Source organism: Chelon labrosus (assembly GCF_963514085.1).
Source record: "Chelon labrosus genome assembly, chromosome: 12".
Classification (NCBI taxonomy): domain Eukaryota; kingdom Metazoa; phylum Chordata; class Actinopteri; order Mugiliformes; family Mugilidae; genus Chelon; species Chelon labrosus.
In genome coordinates this window covers 10,242,974-10,260,695 of record NC_140345.1, presented here as the reverse complement: position 1 = coordinate 10,260,695, position 17,722 = coordinate 10,242,974, and the positions used below count along the sequence as shown (strand labels likewise).

The 17,722-nt window shown below is 41.7% G+C and overlaps 1 protein-coding gene across 1 annotated transcript in view; it reads left to right on the top strand.

The window, feature by feature from the left end:
- kcnn3 (potassium intermediate/small conductance calcium-activated channel, subfamily N, member 3) overlaps positions 1-17,180 on the top strand; it is a gene marked incomplete at its 5' end in the record, with an annotated part of 46,414 nt that extends 29,234 nt beyond the window's left edge. The window contains 5 exons of the mRNA XM_084556212.1: positions 1,108-1,249; positions 5,585-5,695; positions 12,200-12,327; positions 13,404-13,473; positions 14,321-17,180. Coding sequence (XP_084412338.1) covers positions 1,108-1,249; positions 5,585-5,695; positions 12,200-12,327; positions 13,404-13,473; positions 14,321-14,749 — 880 coding nt within the window. The 3' untranslated portion in view covers positions 14,750-17,180. The remainder of the gene's footprint in view (positions 1-1,107; positions 1,250-5,584; positions 5,696-12,199; positions 12,328-13,403; positions 13,474-14,320) is intronic.
- Between the last annotated feature and the right edge of the window lie 542 nt (positions 17,181-17,722).

Below are 17,722 nucleotides of genomic sequence, written 5' to 3'. Positions count from 1 at the left end.
TGTCAAACTGTTCCTTTAATTATTTGTACACCAGTAATAGATGTTTCACAGGAGGAGTAAACAAATATGTTAATTAATATTCTTAAATTGTTTTATATCAGCTAATGTGATATAAATCCATTATTATTTGTTTTCATACTGCTAATCAGTCCTAAATAGGGGAGTGATGGGGGTTCAGATAAAGTGGCTTATCCACACAGGGAGAGGAGAAATATTTTGCTCTGTCCCTGCAGTGTTTGTTTTCTTTCATGTTATGGATTTTTTTTTTTGACATACACAGGGAAAGGAATTGATATGGTACTTAATATAGAAGTAAACATATGGCTGGGCAGGCTAGTGATTTATTTTATTGATTATTCTTTGATCCAGAAGGCCGATGCTCAAAAATGAAAGAGCCTACAAACAAGCCATGTGTGTCTCTCCGTTATTGAGGGACGGTGGTGCAAGCTCTAAATCAGTTTTTTAAAAGATTGATCATCTAATTGGTTGAGTTGTGTAACGCTATTGATGTGCCATCAACCGGAAAGCTAAAAGTAGCTATCCCTTCTGATGTGTTCAAACGCTTATGGCGATAATCAAGGAAATATGGGAAAACGTCAGTTGGTTAATAAGCTTGATTAAATGCATCATTGCCCGGCTGCTGGGAATCCCTTGTTTGGTCCACATCCAACTTTAATTGGCATTTCCTCTCCTGTGCAAATTAATGTACAAAAGAAAACCTCCTCTAAATTGACGCTTACAGATCGTGTCTCTGAAGAATGTGGAGTTCAGAGTAAACACATCTATCGCTAACATCCAAGGTTAGATTTTAGTTTTCTGTTGATTTGTTTTGAAAGAACAACTTTGTTTCAAAGCCGCACAAGGTTTGGTTGCCATGGTAACTGTGTTGCGTGTAGGGCAGGAGTGATGGAAAGCAAGGGATGCAGCTATGTGTTTTGTTCTGTGCCAGGACACATGTTTTGACTTTGACACCCACAATTGCAGACAGGACCTGTGGTGTTATTATTATTATTATTATTATTATTATTATTATTATCATTATTATTATTTATGTGTTTTACTGTTGACTGACTTTATCAATTGAATACTCCTGGTGTTTCCTTTTAGGTATCATGATGCCCAGGATGTGACCAGTAACTTCCTGGGAGCCATGTGGCTTATCTCCATCACTTTCTTGTCCATTGGCTACGGAGACATGGTTCCTCACACCTACTGTGGCAAAGGAGTCTGTCTGCTCACAGGCATCATGGTCGGTACATTTCGTCTCCTTCCCCTCTCTCTCTGTCTCTTCTCTCTCCTCTCTCTTTCAGTCTCGCTCACATACACTCCCTGTGGCGCTGTCCTCGCCTCGTTCAAAGGTCAACAGATTAGAGCTCATACTGTCATTTGAGAGAGAAATTCTGCCATTTGTATAATTTGGGCAATCCTCTCTGAATTAGCTTGCATCTGTGCTTCTGTGTGTTTTGGGCGTGTAGGCGTGCAAACAAGAGCATGTTAGTGGTTTGTGTGTGTATTTGTGTGCGTGCTATTCCCTTGTCTGTCCTCATTGCATAATGAAGGTCCTACCTTTCAGTGTGCCATGTCCTCCCACTCTCACTTTCTCTCGTTCTCCGTCAGTTTTTCATTTTCTTTCTATACGGCTATTTCTCCCTTTCTATATCTCCCTCTATCCCTTTTCTCTCTCTGCCCTTCTCCCCTTCCCTGAGGCCATGTGTTTATTTCCATCTACCGTCCATCTGTTAGTATCAGTGTTTAAGCTGCCGACTGCTCCTCTATTTGCCTCCCTTCACAGGTGTTCTTTCCTCCTCCAAATCTTTCCCTCTCTCTGCCTTACTTGCCTCTTTTTTTGTCTTTGTCACATTTTCTGTCTCTTCTTTGTCATGCTGTCTTTGGCTTCTTCATTTCTGTCTTTCTTTCTTTCTTTTTTTTTTTTAATGAAACAGCCTGGCTGTTTTGGAAAATTGTCCAAGTGGGCAAATTGTTTAGTGATTCGTATGTACGCTGTTCTGTTCCGAAAGAATTGGTGTTTTCTCAGATGAAAGAAAATTCTTCAGTTCTTCTTCAAGGTTTTTTAACAGCTCTACAACTAATTGTCACGTAATCTTAAATCCAATATTCAATCAAGTACGGTAGCCATTGTTGATTTATACGTTAAGAAACGGGGCGCTAAAACAACATGATGCCTGGGAATACTTCTCTCATCATGGGGTTCATGATTTGAGTTGCCAAAGGGGAGAGTAGAGTGAGTGATAGAAGACTGTGTGCTGACAGGAAGCTGAATGTCACTGCTCAGTGGGTGCTCATTTGAGGTGGGGGTGGGGGGGAGAGGGGGCTGCCTTTTTAAACAAATTAAATGATTAAATTGCCTTTCAGGATAGCAGACTTGTACAATGCGTTTCTAGCAAGTAATGCGTTATGAATTTGTTTCTCAAAATGCCATCCCTGCAACACGTAAAGAAGCTTGGATGAGACATGTGAAATATTATTCTCCATTAACTAAATACGCCATGGATGTTCTGCTACATTTGGCCCTATTGTATTTTTAAAAAACTGAGACAATCGTCGCACATAAGCTTTTAGTCACAGAAATAATGGCAGCATTTTAAAAATCCCCTTTAAACAGTCATCGGATCAGTCAAGTTACACGGTAAGATGTGATTATGTGACCACTGGCGGAGTGATTATAAAACAAACAGCAGAATGTTTTATCAAGAAAACAGAATAATGGGCGGCTAAAATGGCCTTTTATTACCGTTACTGCAGCAGTCTTTTGTACTTCAAACTAACTCTTAAACTAAGTGTTCATGTACGCAAAGTTCAAGCGACGGCCATCATATCAAAGCAGGCTAAGTAGTGCCTCCACGTGCATTTTAATGACTGCTGGATGATGGTTCAGATAATCATGGGAGCGATTGAGAAATCTCTTAAAATAACTCTCTAAACTCCATTCATTTTTTTTTTTTTCCTTTGCATCTTCTGGTGTGTGTGCTTGCACTCCCAAAAACCAGCGTGCGTATTCTTTCATCCTCGCCGTGTCCAGCCTCTCTGTATTTGCCAGCTCACCTACTTTCTTCACTGTATAGTCCATTAAATGTGTGAATAAACACACACTTTCGCAAAGACACACACAGACCCCCATTTGCTGGGTGAATCATCCATGTTTGAGATGGAGTACAACTCTTACTGGAACACAAAGACAGACACGAAACAGGGGGTGGATGCAGTGCGTCCCAAGCCCACTGCTACAGACTGCATCCTCCACACAACACTGACACAGAACTTGACATACACTTTTAGTGTGACTCCCACACGCACTCTCCTCTCCTCTCCTCACACACATACACAAAAACACACTCTCGCTACACTCTTCAGAGTGGTCAGAGTGTTTTATTTTTGTTGATCATCAGAGAAGGTGGTAGGGCAGACTACAATAAAATGAATATAGTGAGAATACGGTGAGTTATACACAGACACATATTGAATAATGCAGAAACACATACACAGATCTAAGTGTGCATTAATGCAGTTGTCAAGGACGACCGTACCCATAAGTGGAGTCTGGTGTATAAACTAATTAATGATTACCATTGTTAGTAAGACACAGTTGTAGTGAAATATATCTTTAGGGGAGGAGCTAGAATTATTGGCAACTACTATACATGAATAAAAATGAAAAGATGTCCTGTATGCATCATCTTAAAATTAGATTGTAGGATCTTTTAAGCAATTTATAAAATGTTTATCTCCTGCATGATGACTAAATGCTAAATGGGGAGGTGTGTGTGCCTCTCTCAGCACACTATATTGGATGGGTCTTTACTGTGTGTCCTGCTAACTATTTTGGGAAACTATTTTATGCAGGTTTTAAAGCCAATCTTTTACCTGGAGTGGGTGGATGTTACACAGAAGCACAGATGGGTGATTCCCCGTTTTCTGACAGCTAGGTAGATGGCTGCGCTGTACTGGAGGAAGAAAGGGAAACACCCAGGCGTATGAAGCGAATCACAGCAGCACAGCCATCATTAGCCGTGTCACTCTGCGGAGATTGCACGGGGAACCCTGCTGGAATCAAATGGATGCAGGCGTATATACAAACAAACTGGCACACACATGCACACTGTCACTAACATGTCCGTGCACATGCACCGAGAGCCTGCTTTGGGAAACCAATCAGCCCCCCGCTGTCTCTGACCGAGGAGGACAATTTCGAGCACACGCACAAACACAAACACACACTTGTGAATGTGCACAGCGCGCTGTTCTCGTACATATTGTGCCGTTCCCTCGTTGAGGGCTCTTTTCTTTTATTGAACGCACATGTATGAATGCTCGATGGGTCTTCCATCGGCTCTCACCATATTTTATTCATAGTTTTTGAATAAACACAAATAGAGTGGATGAGTGTATAGACGTGGGCTCTAATGCCTGTTTGTGCGTTGCATCTTACTGAACCCAGCCAAAGTTATTTTTGGCAAACCTGTCTTGTCGTTCAAGAGTGTGCACGATGAAGTCTTGGCTATTTCCTACACGCTTCAGAACGTTGCATGCTTCCTCGCTCTACCTCTCTAACTCACCATGTTTTTCTCCTTATAGTTCTCTCTTCTTTTCTCTCTCCGCCTGTCTATACCCACCGCGAGACGCACACACTTACATGCAGGAAGGAAGCCACTCATACATTTTCATTAAACACTCTTAATCTTAATTCATTACTTATCAGGCGATATGTGACCTCATTAACACTGCCTTCCTCTCCATCTTTCTCTCCTCCTATTTTGTGCACACACCCTTGCCTCATGCATTCATCCCTCTCTCCGACCACCCTCCATGTTTCCTTCTTTCCTCATTTATATTTACTCATGGCTCTTCGCTCTCTTTATCTTCTCTTTTTTCCCTCTTGGTGCCTGCCCCTTCAGAGGAACCTGTGAACACTCAACAGCCCCCTTGAAAACAGTGTCTAATCTGAAAGTTAATTAAGTCTGTCTTCCTCCTTGTGTTCCTGCTCTTCTTCTCCTCTCAAGCATGTCTTTCTGGTTGAGAGACTGCTGTCACTCTCTCCCGAAGGAATTTGCCATATGTCCCATGTGGGTTGAGCTGGAATACAGACAAACTGGTCGTGTTTTACACTTTTACATGTCTTGCAGGCCTCAAGCCTTCAGTGACAGGAGAAGACTGACACCATGTAATTTAGATTGACAGCATCTAATTAAATGAAATTAGGTGGTGTCAATCTTTGGTGAGCTTTATTTTTTTTTTAATCTATAAGGAGGATATTTTTGAGCTACATATAGAGGCGATATAGGCGGGATCTCACACCAGATGGATTGGAAGTGAAAATAGACTTGGCTTGCCTCTCAACATGAGGAAATGTGAATCTGGAACAGAGCTATCCCTCCTAATCCTCTCTTCTCTCTCATTCACTTCTCCTTCTGTCATTCGGCTCACTTCTTCACATTTGTCCTTAGTCCCTTCAATCATCGAGGCTAATTCCCCGTCCAAAAGCCACAGATTTACCAATTCCTCCTCTGTACGGACTGACTCAGTACTCTGTTTTCTCCTCCCTCCCTCCTCTCTCCCTCTCTCTCAGGGTGCTGGCTGTACAGCTCTGGTGGTTGCCGTGGTAGCCAGGAAGCTGGAACTGACCAAGGCCGAGAAACACGTACACAACTTCATGATGGACACGCAACTCACCAAGAGGGTGTGTAGGCTTGTGTGGTGTGAATGAGTGTGTTGTGCTGTAGCAGAAATAAAACCGAACTATAATTTGTAAGGGGCACGACTTCTCTGTAGCTGCAAATTGTAAAAGTACAGTTTTCATGCACAATCGTACTTGGAGTGATTTTTTTTTTTGCACTGAGTTGTAGGATTTCTTTGGGGCCGAAGTAAAGCTGGTCAAGAGCCCGGCTAAATGGCTTGTTCTCTAACCGCCGCTCCTTCACCCTCCCCAGCTACTACATCACATCTTCACCATGTATTGTTGTGACAGAGTGCCATGTTATTTGAGTGAGCAAAGGCAATAAAAGGTCATCTCACTCTCTTAGTTCTGCTCCATCACTTACCGCCCTTCTCTTTCTTTCCATCGCCGATCTTTTTCCTCCCACGTGGCCATCCCTCCACCTCCCCTCTGACATTTGTCTCTCTTACAGTAAATCCTTTTCTCCCTCTCTCTCAATCTCTGTCACCTTCTCTCTTCTCCTTCCTCTTTTGCTTTTTCCTTTTCTTGCCCCCTCGCTGCCTCTTTCCCTCCATCTCTCACCCTCTCCCTCCTCCGGTGCTTTTCAATTTTTCATACAGTTGAAAGACCCAAGTTTTAAAAATAGCTCCCATATCAAATATGTAGGGTACATTATGGCAGCAGAGTTATCTGGGTGGCCGAATGGGGTTGGGTGATCAATAATTTGAATGTGGATAAAATATCGACAGAGGAGCAGGACAGACTCTGTGTCTGCCGGAGCCAGGTTCTCACCTCATCTTCCTGCAGTCTCTGGCTAGGTCAGTAGCAGTGTGTATTCACAAAACGTTTAAGCCCCTTTACAATATGCTGCATGAGTGTGTGTTCGTGTTGTGGAATATCACCATCTAAATCAAGGGTACCCAGTCTTTTCTGACTTACTGTGCTCCTGCTGGAAGGAATTGGGATTTTAAGACTCAAACCCTGGATGAAATATCTCAAAAAAAACATTGGATAACCATGATGTATGTGCACATATAAAAGTTCCCGAGATGATGAATCAAAGCGACTTTCAAAATCCCCAGACGTTTCTGATTGCGCCACCATCAGGCAGACGTCTGATTTTGTAATGTCTTGACAGTTTTGTGCAAATATTAGTGTCAGCATGCTAATGTTAGCATGTTATTGTGCCAAACTAAGATGTTGAACATGGTAAACATAATACCTACTTAACATCAGCATGTTCTCATCGTGAGCATGTTAATTTGTTAGTATAGTGATCGTATTAGCATGGTTAGGTTAGCATCTAGCTGCTAGATATCTGTGTGCTGCTAGTAGCTATGCCTATGATGCATATTCTTGTTTCAGTAGCTCAGATTTGATACAGTCATGCAACTCATTCAAATGCAAATGTTTACATCTTGAATTCGCAGTGTACTTTTTTTTTGCTATTTCAGTTTCATTGTCCAACTCAGTTTAGCTTAAAGGAGGCTGGATGGAGGCTGTGCAGATGTCTTATTGTAGCTGGTTATTGGGGCTGCACACATAGTAAATGTCAGCGTCGCATAAAGCTTTAATCCTACATGTACCCTTATTGAGCTGCAATCTTTCTACATATCCCCTGACATTTGCAGGAACAGGCCAATGGTACACATACACCTCCTTCACTGGCAAATTTTTATCATCTCCTAAGAAGCATCATACGTTTTAAAGTGTCTACAATCTTAGAACTGGTAAATCACAAGCTTAACACAGCTACTCATCAAGTAAGGGAGGTGTCACTCGGCAGTTTCATTTAACACAATGCAGCGTGCTGCTTGGTGACATTTCCTTTAAAAGGTCCACAGTTTATGCAGTGGTAATTGTCTCCTGACCTCTATTACTGAGAGACCAATGATTGAAGCTGTTGTATGCTCATTGATTTACATAGTTGGTGCCATTCTCTTCCATATCACCTAACAAGAGAACACAATCCGTCAGGGCTTTATAATGAATAATGCAATAATAGATTCTACATCATGCCATCATCGTATGTGCGCCCACACCCAAGTAGATCGAAAAGCGCACACACTCATTTCTACCTGAGTGAATTGCTGCCTTGTCCTCTTTGAAGGATTAAAAAGAATGTCAATTAAATGCCAAAGAGAATCTCCTTGCTGATCTGCACAGGCGTGTTGTATAATAAGTACTGGGTGTGGCTGTCTACCAGCATCAAAATGTTAAAGAGCTAGACGGCTAAATTTAGAACAACTCACTTTAGGAAGCTAATGTTGACACCACACAGTGAACTTTTCCTTAGACATCTATCTACCCAACGGTTCGTCTTTAGTGGAAATGTGGTACTTTTTTGACACGCACTTCAAAATATTTTTACATTGCATCTCCTGTGTTCTTTGCTTTCATCTTCAGATCAGATTTTTTTGAAGCGGCCGTCAGGAAGGAAGTTGAAATCTTATAATCTTGTGCAATGCAGATAGGGTGCAGAGGATCTAATAACCTTATCAGGGAGGATGTCGTGCTTTAAAATGTAATTCAAACTTCAGTGCACAGGGTTAATTTTCATGCAGGGTTCAGTGAAGTGAAGTCTCTCCCTTTGATAGGATTAACGAATGTTAATTAAATTACAGTTAACACAGTGTCTAAGTTGGCCATGTGTGTGGAGTGTGAAGGGCTCATGTTTGAAGTCAGGTTTTCTTGATGCTGGGTGTTAAAGGTGCATTAAAGTCTGGCATCCTGCTTGTAGTAGCTCAGTGCAGTACCAGGCTGAAGTATTGGTTCATTCAGAGCACTGCTGGAAGTCCATCTGGCCAGAGTACTCTATCACCCTGAACATTCACGGAGTACACTCAGCTCTGAAAAAAGCAGGACACGCTTAGAGCAGACGCTAAGTCAGTGGAGTGGCATCTCCTTCCTTTTGATGGCACTACTGTGTCAATTAAATGGCACTCATTGAAGCGTTAAGCCAGCTGACCGTGTGAATCTGGCTGACAGTGTCTGTTTCTGGGGTCACAACTTAAATTTCAAGCTTTTTAGATTTTGTTACAAAGTTGGAGATGTTAAGTCTTTCTATAACTTTGCAGACCGGATGCGTACTCCGCCTCCACGCTCAACCCTTGGTAAATCAGAGCCCTTTTAGACGTCCCTGCGGCATTTTTTCAGAGCTTCACCCTCTCTGAATATTCAGAGTGCACTATGGGCTCTGGCCAAGGAGGAGGTACTGCCATGCCTTCCAATGTTTACACCGGTAGTCAAATGGGAGCAATCTAACCCCAGAAGATTTCTACTAAGCTAGTTTCCACTCCACACAGTAAAAATAACTCTTTCGTCAGGCGCCTCCTGATTCGCGAATAAGCCAGATAGATCGTTATTTGTGTAGACGTAAAGTGACAGTGACAAAAAAAAAATTCATCCGACGCTTGATAAAGGCATTTATACATCTCAACTGTTTTTCAATTTGTGCCATGTGTGCACACTTCCTTTTAATGTTAGAATGGCTAGAATTCAGCTGATTGAACGTGTGTAAAACCACCAACGGGATTCAATTCTGTTTTTAATTGTAATTTGATGCTCTGTGAGATTTTATTCATTTGCTCCACCTTTAATTGGAAGTGTGTCCCTCTGCTTTTGATCTTTTCAGGTGCTGAGATACAGTACATGCACTGATTGTGTATTTGTACGTGGATGTGTTGCCATGTTTGTGTGTTTGCCTACGAGTGTGAGACTTGTCTCTTCCTTTTGTCACCATGTCTTTGAAGCGAAGGTCAGAGAAGGTGAGGCAACGTGTCACTGTGGCACATGGACGAGGTTGTTGCCAGGGTAATTGGCCGGTTTGTTTATGCTTTTCTGTTGCCCAAGAAAACAGCATTGTGTTTCTAGCACCATAGCACCTAATTACTAATTGCATGTACAGGTCATTAAGGCTTTCCTAGGTTTGAAGGTTCAAGCGCCCTTTTCCTCCGGTGACGCCTCCATCACTACAGAAATGAAAAGGAAAAACACTCCAGATTTTTTTCTGTCTAAAGAACTAATTAAACGTGAAAGCCCCAATTTTCTTTTATGGTAATACTTTTTATATATTCAAGTCCATGCTTGTTTAAAGAATGTAATTAAATTGCTGTTACAAGTGCTGCCTGTAATGACATCTTTAAAACATTCCTGATTGATTCATTCTCTGCAATATGTCATCAGCTGCGTAACATGCTGAGATGTGGGAACTCCTTGCCTTAACAGATTTCACATGTACCTGCCATAAGGTGTGCTATGTAGGGGAGCAGCCAGAACAGATCTTTGACCCAAACCAACCATATGCTCCCAACATGGCTGCCCAAGTACAGGCCATATGGTCCAGGAATGGCTTCTGCTGGTGGTGTTGTTTGGTTTATCATGGGGTATACCATTACTGGTCCACTCTCTGAGAATGTTTTTTAATGGCGTTGCCGTATTTCTACATTAATTCATAGGAAGATGAAATAAAATACAGAGCATGAGGGTGTATTTTGAAGAAATACAAACATCCTGGTGTCAGTCACTGTTATTTGCCCATGGAGCTGTTTCCAGTATTTAAATGACGGTGGATGCTTTACCATCATCTAAATGAAAGGGCCTGGAGCAGTAGGACACTGGACAGGTGTTGGAAGTTTGTGTGAAAACTTACGCAGGGAGCCATCCAGGCAGAAACGACATGCCGTCATTCATCATCTTTCACTCACCCTGCAGTGATTAATCAGCTGATAAACGGGATCTGACATATCAGTTTACCGGCGGGCCCGTGGATATGAAAAGTATTGAATGTGCTCGTCAGTAATCTGGTCTGTGATTAAAACTAGACAAACCGTGTTTTGTTCAAACGTAATCCAGTTAAATCAGCTCATTACAGAGCATCATTTACACACGGTTGCTTGTAACTTTTCCAACAGTGTTTGCGGTTTTTACATTTTATGTTAAATTCTTAAAAAATCCAATTCTACCATAAAGCCATTGATGTCACGACATCTGTGCTGTAGGCTCACTGACAACGTGTCATGGCTGTGATGCCTTTTGGCTGTGATGCCTTTTGGTGATCTTTGCAGCCCCGTCAGAGCCTGTCTTTGCTTCATGGATGGAAGTTGTGTAATCCTAGTGATACACCCTGAAAGATGAGGCTCTCAAAAATAGAACGTTTTACATTTATATCCACGTCATGTCATGGCATGCACATTTACACAAATATATGTCTTACATACGTCATTTGAGAATTTTAACAGTAAACAATCTGTTTAAAGGAAAAAAATGTATACATTTGTAATGCTGTCATTAATATTGACTTGTAACATGAAGAATTAAATGAATGACATGGGCCTTATGTTTTATCTGTAGTATGTTAGATTAGCTCGTTTTGGTTTGACTTCCTCTGTGTCATTGAAAACACATCTGCAAGGCCCACGGCCTCCTACTCTCTTCATCTGTAGCCAATAGTGTGTGTACGTCTGCATGTGTGTATGTGTAGGCGTGTATGTGAGTGAGCAGTCCTTGACTGCGGTGGATGGGTGCTGATTAGCCAAGCTGCCGGGGTCTTTTGTGCTCCTCAGACGGGGGTATAATTGTTCTTTGTTCGGTGCTCAGCATCTCTTTGAAGTCTCTCATTCAATTTATGTCCTTACAGATTCTCTCTGCCGTCTCCCTTCTCCCTTCTCTATGGTGTCCTCCCTCGCGTATTTCACTGGGTGTCAGACCCCTGTGTTGTAATTACATAGCAACCTATAGAGATATACAATACATGAAACATATAGGAGCAAATATGGATACAAATTTATGCAAAAGAATAATGATCCCTGCCCACCAAAACTGACCTAAAGCCTGCGTTGACATTTTGAATCAATATTTTATTAACAGTAATCACGCAGTAATCTAATATTCAGATAGCTCAAACTAAAAGCCGCTGAAGCTTATGTCTGGCCATGTGAAATTGAACAAAATACTCATCTTGCACTGGCTTTCCACAAGCGTGTGTAATTATATAGGCTCTACATTCCTCTAATGTTACTGCTCTGCAGAGAAGAGGAATGTCTTTGACAGCTAGTTTAAGAGCAGCAACTCAGCGACCATTGTTTCCTTCAGTTGTTGTCATAATTAAATAGAAGATCACTGGTTTTAATGAACTGAGATGTTACTGTGCTGAATTATTTCATCCAGCCAAGATAATGTGGGCCCATCTGAGTGAGTCTAAGATATAATGTAGCATGTAGACAGACCAACAGTGTGTGTGAGGGGGGGACTCCTGTTGGTTCTCGTTGCCAATCTCCCTAAGGATAGAGCTGTTGCACACAAGAAAAGCATTGGCAAGCACGCCAGTATATGTAGAGAGAGACAGAGAGAATGAGGGCAGCCTCTAAGAAGAGAATGATGGTTTATTTTTTTTCTTTGCATAGAGACAATAGAGAAAGGAGAGAAAAGAGAAACCGAGCAGGGCAAACCTGTTGCCTGCTTCAGTTGCCAGGGGCTACCTGTTGCTAACAATATGCATGGATATGTGTGTTTATTGTCTGGGAGCAGATAAAGAATGCAGCGGCTAACGTGCTACGGGAGACCTGGCTCATCTACAAACACACCAAGCTGATGAAGAAGATCGACCACTCCAGAGTCCGCAAACACCAGCGGAAGTTCCTCCAGGCCATACATCAGTGAGGACACACATCACACGCACACGCCCACATGCATGCAGACAAACCGCATGCGTACAACTTTACTGCTGAAGATGAAGCATTTGAAATCAGATAAAACGCACGATTCCCTGCACATCATTCATCATCTGCTAAAGGACAGGTTCAGTCCAGACAAATACAGTTGTGGGACAGGGCAATCAGTTCATTGTGTACTATTAGAGACACTCTGATCATCCACCAAAGACCACTGTGGAGCAGAACTTAATCAAACTTAATAATTTATTTCACCCATAGCTTTGTTTATGTATTGTAAAAACTTTCTGAATATCCTGTGTGCTTCTTCTAAATGAAGTGTCTCTTTATGTTCTTTCCCCTTTGATTTTTGACTGCCCAGTCAAGATCCAAGAATATTAACAAGTACTTTCCAACAGCTAGTGTCAAGAGACCTAAGACGCTTTTAATTGTAGCATAGAGAGGGCTAATCCTGACGCATGTGGACTGTGGAGGAGAGGCCATCTTGTTACTGTGAAGACAGTAACAAGATGGCTTTATGTGGCTATGGATAGATTTTCTGGTTCAGACTTGTTAGTGTAACAGGAAGACAAGTTCATTCTCGAGGTGCAGCCTTAATTATAACAGAAGAAACACATATTGGACCAATAGTTCAACAATTAATACGTTTTTAAAGTTGTACAAGTTCTAGATTTAATTGGACTGAAGTAAGACGATTTATTATGTTTATCTAATTCCCATTCCTGTTCATTTAATTCTGTAGGCCTTATTCCCCTAATGTTTTCTTAATGAACACACTTTCACTCCATGTATTCCTGCAGTTTATATACGCATATATAAATATAAATATTCTCACCTTTCTGACAAAAGTACAGTTTTTCAGAGCTCACTGTGTGCAGGCTGTGTTTGTGCATTTAAATCTAGGAACACACTGCAGGTAGAAATGAAGCTGAACTAGGCAAGGTGACCGCTCCAGAGTATTGCTGTCTGGACCCGGAGGGGATTAACTCTCTGGACAGACCACGGCGTATTTGCTGGGCTTCAACTCTGTGCGCGTGTTTGTGTGTTTTATCTGTTTGCAGATTACGCAGTGTGAAAATGGAGCAGAGGAAACTCAGCGATCAGGCCAACACACTAGTGGACCTCTCGAAGGTGAGACACATACGCGTACGCGCTTGGCACACTGTTGATGTTGATTCATGTGTACAGGTTAGGAACTCAAACCTAACGCGCCTCTGCCCCAAAAAGTATCCCACAGCATTCCTCTGTTTCCACGCTGACCTGCCCATTTCTGTGGCTTTGTGTCTCCTAGCAACCAGAACAAGTGTTAAAACAGGGATGACTGAGTGAGAGAGCGAGGAGGAAATGAGAGGAGGGAGGGGAGTGCTCATGTTTTTCTGTTACTGTGTGGGTGTTTGAGTGAGAATGTGAGCGCACACGTGTGTGTGTGTGTGTGTGTGTGTGTGATTGTGAAGGAGAGAGACACACACACACACAGAGGAGAGTGAGTGAGATTCAGACTTGAATAGGAGAGAGACAAAGATTGAGTGCGGGTGTGTGTGAGTGTCTTTCCGAAGAGCTCTGCCTTTAGCACCAAATATTTTGCAATTATGCCATCTCAATGACTCTATCTCAATTGGCCACTTGTGCATTTACCATGGTTACAGAGACCATGATGTGCAAGGCAGGGACACTCTGTTGCCTTCGTTTCGTTCGCTCCTCTCTCTTACTCTTTCTTCACAATGCTATAATACTCAGGCTCTCCTCTGGTCCAATATAAACTCTCTCTAGGACACATTTTAATTTTGCTGTGTCTTACACACTCTTTTACCTGTAATACTGTCTATTCTTATTCAATCCCTAAGATGTTTTAAAACAGACTTTAATAAAACAACATAATACACTGTTTATGTATTTGCAATCTGTCTCCTTTGTTCAAAGTACTCTGTGTGCACTGAGTCATCCCCCTCTCTCCTCTCCTCTCTCTCTCCTCCCATAGATGCAGAGTGTCATGTATGAGCTCATGTCGGAGCTAAACGATCGCAGTGAGGATTTGGAGCGCCAAATGCTGTCACTGGAGCAGCGGGTGGAGCAGCTCACCGCTGGCTTCAACGCCCTGCCTGCACACCTCTCTGCAACCCTCAGTGCCCAGCATGCCGCCCTGGTTCACCTGCTCCGAGAGAGGGATGCAAGGGATGGTAGAGGAGGAGGAGGAGGAAGTGGAGGTGCTGTGGTCCCACTGTCCCCAGCTGCTTCTTTATCCACTGCGCCAGCTTCAGTTTCTCCTATCCAGGTCACACCTCCTGCTCCACCCTCAGCACAGGTCTCTACATTGGCCTTGGAGTCCCCTCTGTCGCCCCCACCCCTGAGTCCAGAGGGGAGCCTGGAGGCTAATTCCACACCTAATACCTGCACCTCTAGCTGCTGAGGACAGCTCCGAGGCCTAGGAAAGAACAGATATGAGAACAAAACAGTGAGAGAGGAGGGGGGGGCTGTGCTAGTCCTTTCACTTCAGACTAAAGGAGAGAAAGGAGGGAGGACGAGAGAAATGTGCGGTGATCCTCTGAAACTAACGCTCCATGAGGGAAGGATGAAGACGGGACTATGAGGAGAAATAATGGGATTAAGATGGAGGGCCAGTATGAGTGATGAGACATGTTAGGGACTTTGGGGCGCTTTCCTTGACTAAGGAAGGATAAGAAAAATGGAGATAAAATGGAGACTCTAAAAAGTGTGAGGGGGTGGAAGGGCGTCAAGAGGATGAGAAATGGAGGTTGAGAGAAGGAGGAGGGGGAAGGAGAGAGGAGGAGAAATAACGAGGAATAATTATATGAACTCCTAAATGGAATCCACTCCAATTATTGAAAAGGCCTTTTATTCTCTTTATCTCTCTATCTTCTCTTTCTCTCCCTCGTTCCTTCCCTGTCTCCAAATCTCTCACTTCCTTCATCAGGAATTAATGACCATGACTTTTTATCCTTATGATGTATTTTCTATCTGAATGCTAATTGTGTGTTAACGAGCATCCCTTTAAAAGAAGGTTCGATCAATACGACCATGAGAAAAAGAAAAAAAAACGGCGGCATGCACCGCACACATACATACACACACACAAATTATATCCACACATCATCCACGCAGTACAACACAACACAACACAAACAGAAATACACAATCTCTCACAATGCAGACCCTATGTACACACAAATAAAAATTAATGCACTAGCCCACAAGATAATACTAAAGCCTATACTGCCAAGCACTTGATGCACTGTCAATCTCCATATAGCACTGCCAAGCAATGACACACTGTAAAAATGCATCTAAACGACATATGTTTTGTGGGTGTGAGCTAATGCAGTAGTTTAGACTTACAATGTGTAGTTGTGACATTTTAAATACTCAGATGGGAGAGCTGTAACCGTTCACTGAACTACACAAATTATAGATCAAGCTGAAATAAGCTGATGTGATACTGAAGGACATGAGACATCATGATGAAGACAGTAGCTGATGGTAAAATGACCTAACACAACTACAGCAGGACTTTATTACTGCATTTACGGAATTGGACTGAACTGATGTTTAAGTGTACTTGTCCTGAAATGAGACTTTGTTTCATTTTTGTGAACGTTTTATATGACAAAAGCAGAAAATGGACAATTAATAGTTCAAGTGCATTAATAGTGGGGTGGTTGTTAGTGAAAAGGTTAGATCGTGAGACAAACAATTATCAAACTGCCATTTCAATTGGTTGATTAACTTTGAAGATTATATTTCTAAAAAGCACCGATCAAGTCGGCGCTTTGCACAAACTTAGTGCTTCACATTTTGTGCAAATTCTCATTTTATGTTATTAAGTTGAATCAGTCAACCCAGAGGTCAGACATATAATCAAAACTTTCTACAACAACAATTATAAATGTTTATTCTTTTACTTGATGAATCTGTATCTGTAGTATCTCTTATTTGCTTTTATTCTCTGAAGAAAAAAAAAAAGTTGTGCTTAGAATTACTGAAATATTGCTTTTAATAACATTTGTGTTTTAATTGACTTTTTAAAAATCCTGTGTCATTATGAGTTGACATAATTGATATTTTTTCCGTGCATGGTTCTGCCCATGACCATTCATGCTGGCAAGATAACCTTACTTACTTGCCATTCTTTTTAAAGCTTGCAGTCCCAAAACAGCTCACTGTTAACATGAATGTATTCTGTGTAAAGAAATACACTCAAAACACTCTCGCTTGCTCGATCACTTAAACTGCCATGCAGACACAGGAACAGACACACACACACACACACACACACGCACACAGACGTACACACACCTCAACAACCAAAGTGCTCTCTCTTAAATGGACTTCAATAAGAGGCAGGGAACGCTGCTGTCACTGGGGACAAAAGATAGCAGGAGGCGTTGCAGATATCTTGACAATATTTCTGAGGGAATAACTGTGAACATCTGGGCATGGACTTTTTACACTGCTATACATGGACTGCTCTAAAACAGATGAAGGTGGACTACGGATGAACACAAGGGAACACAAATATACCTTACAAAGGATAAATGGCCATGAAGGAACAGCTGTTCATGAGATAAATAAAACACAGACAGATTACGATTTATCTGAGAGGAATTATAAAGGTATGATGAGAAAAAAAGCAAGAGACAAGCCTACTCTTGCATTGGAGACAATATTGAAAACTATCTTATAGCGACACGCTGTGGCCGGAATACTGAATTACATACGCTTGGAATATTGTACAGTATGCTGTTAACGAAATCTAGCTTTGTATTGCTTAGTCTTTTCTACATTACGATTAAACACAGTTATAGCTGATATCTTACATTATTAAACTATAGTATTCTTCTCATTCGTCATGACATTTATGATATATGTATTATCAATACGTTAAATAATTATGAACAAGGAAAGTGCCGTTTGAGGTTGAAATTATTTTGTAATTTTATTTTATCAGAGAGAATCAATAAAGTATATATCTATAACATTACAGCTTCCATGTTTTCTGAGTTCAAGTTTTTAATTTGTATTGTTTTAAGCTATTCTGCCTTGCCGGAGGGGGATTTTGTGCAATGCCAAAATATCCTCTACTCAAATAAATGCGGTATAATTTCATCTTTATTCGGTCATTTTGTGCATCTCCGCAATACACCAAATACCACTGCTTCAGGCATTCTTTTTGTTGTTCTTACATATTTTGTCAGTAACGCATTTTTCACTGTAAGAAGACAATAAAAACTTATTTTTGAACCAACGCAGAAGAATATTTACATTATTTGGGTTGCCATCTTGGTTGCCAACCTACGTCACTGACACCACGCAGCCATCTTCTCGCGATATTTGGAGACAAACTTTGACAGCGATTTGTAGACGC